The sequence below is a fragment of the Buceros rhinoceros genome, unplaced genomic scaffold (assembly GCF_000710305.1).
Source record: "Buceros rhinoceros silvestris isolate BGI_N320 unplaced genomic scaffold, ASM71030v1 scaffold518, whole genome shotgun sequence".
Taxonomy (NCBI): Eukaryota; Metazoa; Chordata; class Aves; order Bucerotiformes; family Bucerotidae; genus Buceros; species Buceros rhinoceros.
The window spans coordinates 37906-43779 of record NW_010428375.1 but is presented as its reverse complement, the minus strand read 5'-3'; the positions used below and the strand labels follow the sequence as shown (position 1 = coordinate 43779).

Below are 5874 nucleotides of genomic sequence, written 5' to 3'. Positions count from 1 at the left end.
ACATCAGCAGCACCCGTCCCTGCCATGGGGCTGCTCCCACCTCTTGGGGCAGCCTGGGCCAGGGGCTCACCACCCTCACTGGAAACAATGTCTTCCTTATGTCCAAACTAAAGCTCTCCTCTTTCAGTTTTAAAGTGTTACCCCTCGTCCTGTTGCAACAGCTCCTGATTAAAGGACTATCCCCATCTTCCTTATGAGCCCCCTCTAAGAATTGCAAGGAAGGCCACAATAAGGTCCCCCCGGAACCTTCTCCTGGCTGAACAACCCCAAGGTTCTCAGCCTGTCCTCAGAGCAGAGGGGCTACAGCCCTCTGACCGTGTTTGTGGTCCTCATGTCCACCTCCACTTGTTCTCCCCTGGTAGCCATAACCTCGTGTTACCTCCACAGGCTAATTGTTCTGGCATGTAATAAATCCTGGTTCTGCCTTCAGATCTCAAAATGCTGGTGGAAGAAGCCTGTCCTGCAGTTCGTGCGGATGCTGCATAAAGTGGTATTTTCCCTTATCTTAAGATTCGACTGGGATTCCTCTTCCCGAAGCTTAAGCTCTGAACTGGACCAAGAGCGCACTGAAGGACAGAGCTGATGGGTGGCCCCATCATCCGTCCTCCTGGCACCCATCAGCAGACGGCGAGCATCTCATCCTGCGGAAGCTGTAATTACGGCGGGGGATGAATCTCCATTACCGCGGGAGCCGTGCGTTCCCCTTACGCACATCTGGGAAAGTTATTGCACCGAATCTCTACTGGCGTTGTTCTCCCCTATTTCTCACCGGCATCAAATTGTCACTGGTTGTGTACCGCTAATATGTCACTCTTCCTTCTGCTCTATATAACATGCTTCATTGCGCTTTGTTCAGCCAAGCTTTAATTAGCTTAAGAAATACGACTTTCCTTCACCGAAGGCTTACAGGGGATTATCCCATCACCTGCCCGGTTTTGCTCTGGGGAAGGACACATGCATCATCCACCCGAGACGTGGCCTTTCCCCTCCCTGCAGTCCTGATCAGCAGTTCATCGGTGCCTTTAAACAAAGAACCAGCTGCCAATAAAAGCCTGAGAGCAAACTCTCTGTGGCACACTGTGCATCTCTCCGGGCGGCTCTCCGGTCGTTCCCACCACACCCTCTGCTCTGAGGAAATGCCAGATTTTCCCTGTTGTGTTAAATTTATGATCTGTTGTTTAATTTTTATTGCCCCATTTTTGCGCCGGAGCAGAAACAGTTTCTTTAGGGCAGTCTGTGTGAGCTTCACACGCCCATAGGACAGACATCTAGAACATAAAGGGCAAACGCAAATCCACCAGCTTCACCCGTCTTAAATCACTGCACAGCAATAAGCACCTTCCGATGGCAAAGTCTTCCCGTGTCTGAGGGTAAGTGGAACGATTCCTCCCCATTGGCTACAGGGGAGGTCGAGGTTGATTAATTCAAACTGAATTCAAACCAATCTATTTGCTTCTCTCTCTCGTAATTTTGGTTTCCCTGTTAGAAACTCAAGAGAGCTTTAGCCTTGAGTCACCAAACTGCTCAACAGAACAATTTCATCGGAACATAGAACCACAGAGTGGTTTGGGTTTGGAAGGGACCTTCCGAGCTCCTCCAGCCCACCCCCCTGCAGGGAGCAGGGACATCTGCCCCCAGAGCAGGGGGCTCAGAGCCCCAAGGGCCAACCTGACCTGCCATGGGGCCAGCCATGGGGCTGCTGCCACCTCTCGGGGCAGCCTGGGCCAGGGGCTCCCCACCCCCAGGGTAATAAAATTTCTCCCTCTCTCTGGTCTGTGTCTCCCTCCTTTAGTTTAACCCATCAGCCCTTGTCCTGCACAACAGGTGCAAAGGTCCTGCCCCTTCCCATTGCTTTCAGACGATGGCCTGATTTTCAGGGGCTAGGACTTATTACAAAACCTGACCCCCAAACATCCACCTTTAGCGAAAGCACTTGCCCAGGTGACCGTAAACCCCTCCAAGCTGCCCCTCCCCATTTCCGACCAGCCCCAAGCTGACTGCAGCCATCCCGGGACCCTCTGCTTCCCCTCGTTCACCCTGTTTTAAGCATCGGTGCAAAGTGACGCAATAACGCCTGGCCTGGGCAAACATGTATCATGCTTGTGGGTGAACTACGACTAACCTTCCCTTTCTCGTGTCCAGCCTCTGTGACAGGGCAGTAACACAACGCATTAATAGTAAAGTAATAGCATATTAGTTTTCAACGCGTTAAACGCAGCTCTGTTTCAACCTCCACTTCCAATCTCTCATAAAAACCCCGTGCTTTATGCCTTGCCCTTTCACAGCCTTACAGAGGCACCCTCAAGATTTTCTTCCTCATCATTTTCTATAGGCTGGTGTTGGTTTTTTTTCAGGTATGTGAGAATTACCTGGAGAAACAGCTGTGGATGCTTTTACTGGAAGACTGTAGAGACAGACTGTCTGGAGAGGATAATGTCCTCCCAAAGGTGAGCGAGCGAGCAGCACTGTCTGTGTTTCTCAGCTCTGCAGAGTCAGAAAGTCTGACAGCATCACCAGGCACAGACAACTACTACTTTTTTTTCCTTTAAATCAATAGAATTGATTCCTTCCCATGCCTGAATTACACTCGGCGATATAAACCAGGGAGCTGGCCATGGCAGAACGATTTTTCAAGGCTCGCCACGTCAGGGGCACTTATCCTTTGTGGTTTGCTCTGCAGCCTGGGAGACAAGAAATGTCCTCCACATTTTGGAGTGACACCTCCAAAATCAAAAGATCGAGCCCCAAAATGCACTTCAGCCCCAGAACCCCCCTCTACACCATGTGAATGTTATCGTTCATATCTATTTGAAGCTGAGCATCACTGCCTTTCCCTTCCATCTTATGATTTCATGGAATCACAGGATCACAGACTGGTTTGCATGGGGAGGGACCCTTAGAGCCCACCCAGCCCGACCCCCTGCAGGGAGCAGGGACATCTGCCCCCAGAGCAGGGGGCTCAGAGCCCCAAGGGCCACCCTGACCTGCCATGGGGCCAATGGGGAGGGACCCTTAGAGCCCACCCAGCCCGACCCCCTGCAGGGAGCAGGGACATCTGCCCCCAGAGCAGGGGGCTCAGAGCCCCAAGGGCCAACCTGACCTGCCATGGGGCCAGCGATGGGGCTGCTCCCACCTCTCTGAACCTTTGAGAATTTGGATTTGAGAACATACTTCCTCTGCTGCGCTGAGGAGCGCCTGGTGCAGATGACGGCCACCACCGCCACCACCACCACGGTGATGACGCCGACAGTGACGACGATGATGACGAGGAGGTTGCTGTTCTTCTGGGGCGTGGCGCTGCCGTGGGGTGGGTGCATCTGCCCGATGGGAGGCTCTGAAGAAAAAGAAAACGAGGGGATGGTTAGTGCTGGATTTGTTCCCCTCCCTCTCTAGGAGTCACCCGTAAACCAGAACACATCAAGCCTGCCAGGCGGCCTGAATTCCTCTGAAAAAGCAGCAAGAGGGTGCAGAAGGGTGACATAAAGCGCTGAAATTTATGTCTTGCTGCATTTCAGGGTCAGAGCAAACAGGAAGATGTTTAAGTAGTAACGACTTTGCATTTTCTGGGTGTTAATAACCCGGTGTTGGGAGTCAATAACTCTCAGCTCGGTTTTGCTATTATCAGCTGAAAATGGAAATACAGGGACTATGGATTTTTTCTTTATGGCCCATATAGACTTTCTCGCTCTTTACAGGCAAATGCTTACCTCATGTATGGGCCACCCTGACGCCTGCTCCATCTGTCAGTGCTGCCTTCCCCCCCGTCAGTCTCAGGTCACGTCCTCTTTTGTTTAGTGCTGTGCTGACCAGATCCCCACGCAGCACTCGCCCAGGTTAAGGCTCTATCTGCTGAAGCGATGAGCTCTTAGCTTCAATGAGCAGCCAGACCGGGACGGAAAATCACATCATTTCTGGTGTCAAACTGACTCCAAGCACCGGTCCCTTGCTTTGGACGGTGTTTTCCCCATGGCACTGCGAACGGCGCAGTTTATTTTTCTATTATCTGGTTGGATAATGCCTCTGTTTACACAGCATTGGGCCATACGTTACGGTCCCCTGCCCAAAACAGCGAGTAACCCTTTTGCCCTGTCTGCTATGACAATCTTATCGACATCCTACAGGATTACAATCTCACGAGCCCCAAACTGTCTTTCCACTGAAGCTCAGAGAAAAACTAAGTATTTGATGCAATGGGATGCAAAAGGAAGAGCACATCCAAGATAGCTCAAGAAAAGTAACTTGAGAGTCATCATCCCCGCATCCTCCCTCCTCTAACCTAAACAATACTTGTGACTACAAAGAAAATACTTTTCTTTCCTGTCCCTACCCTTTACTGCGGGCCCTGGAAGCTCGACTTCCTTCTCAAAAGTCACTTTTCCTGCATTTATGATGAACTACTACGAAGAGCAGGAGAAACGCCTAAAACAGTGGCGTGTTGGCTGCAGAAAGCTTAAACTGAAATATAAAAATAAAAAATGCATTTTAGAATTCTTTTTACGCTCTTATTTTTTTAAAAGCATTCCCATGGCCCGAGATACATCTAAAATTTCTCTTGTGATGGGATGACCATTCTCAGCATCAAGCCTTTGGGAGCACAGAGCCAACAGCCAAGATGCCCCTTCCCTCTTCGTTGGCAAACGTGACCTGTGGGCATGCTGGGTGGCTCTTGGGCCACCAAGCCATGAGCCAGAGGAACGAGAGAGCAGTAAAGAGGAGAAAAGGAGGAGGTTATCGTCAAAATAGCACTTGATTACGGAGCGTGGTGGGACAGAGCCTGCATTTACCGTTCAGACTGCTCCTGTCAATCAGGTTGGTGTCCACCGGCCAGAAGGAGCCATCCCCGTGACGACCTGTTGGCAGGAAAAAACGCATCAGACACGGCGTGACAGGTAAACCAGTGAAGTCAGCTGTGCTGCTTGAGACAGCGTCTGGCTGACAACATCTAACCAGTGAAACAGCGGGGGAAGAGTCATCCCATATGTGCTGTCATCAGAGCAGGCTTGGGAAAGCCAGCTGAGCGTCAGCCCTTTGAGCAGCTCGCCTTGTTCTGCTGGGTTTTTTTCCCCTCCTCCAGATGTGCCCATCAGAATGACAAACTAAGGTGTGATGACAGCATCTGCCTGTGCCCCCTCGACGGCTGACGGGAATAATTCAGGCAGCTGCTTCCGTACCGAAGTGGCTGGGACTGCGGTGGAGGGACGGTGCTGTGCGGAAAACGGTGGGCACGTTCTCCGCCTGCCAGGTGGCTGCTCACCACTATTACGCTGTCTGGAATTTATTTTCCCACTTGTGGAAACACAACTTCTCAACTGCTTGGTTTTCACAAAAGCATCACCTCTTTTCTACCCCGATGTAAAATAAAAAAAAGAAAAAAGGTGGTTTATGATTATTATTCCAAAAATGTTTTGGCTGGTGAGGCAGCATTTGCACTTCAAAAAGAGAAATTTGAGGTGTTCAGCTTTCCCCCTCCTTTATTTTCTCCCATTTCTCAGCTTTGGGCTGAACAGCTGTGGAGGTATGTCCACGTTTCTGCCAAGCCCAGCACCTTGGCTTCCTCAGGTCCAACAGAAGGAGGATCGCAAAGGCTGGTGAAGTCCTACCAAGCTCCTCTCTGACTCTACCATTGTGGGATTGAACAGTCAAAGTCCACGGCAGAAGTGGTTTGGGGTGAAAGCTGCTCTTCTAGCAAACACCAAGCTCATGTCACACCCTGCTCTTGGTATGGGCCATCTCTTTCCTCCAAGGTTAATTATTTTCCCATTTAAGTCGAATGAACCTCCCCGGGTGGCCCAGCCGCCCATGCTGCAGCAGTGCTCTGCTGGGACCGTGGCTCGGGGAAAAGGCACCTTCCCCTGCCACCGGCAGAGGCTGGGG

General features: G+C 51.1%; 1 protein-coding gene across 1 annotated transcript in view; it reads right to left on the bottom strand.

Annotated features, from left to right (window-relative positions):
- DCC (DCC netrin 1 receptor) overlaps positions 1 to 5874 on the bottom strand; it is a gene marked incomplete at its 5' end in the record, with an annotated part of 71917 nt that overhangs the window by 29408 nt on the left and 36635 nt on the right. Inside the window, 2 exons of the mRNA XM_010142224.1 lie at positions 3172 to 3334; positions 4785 to 4850. Of these exons, the coding sequence (XP_010140526.1) occupies positions 3172 to 3334; positions 4785 to 4850 (229 nt within the window). The remainder of the gene's footprint in view (positions 1 to 3171; positions 3335 to 4784; positions 4851 to 5874) is intronic.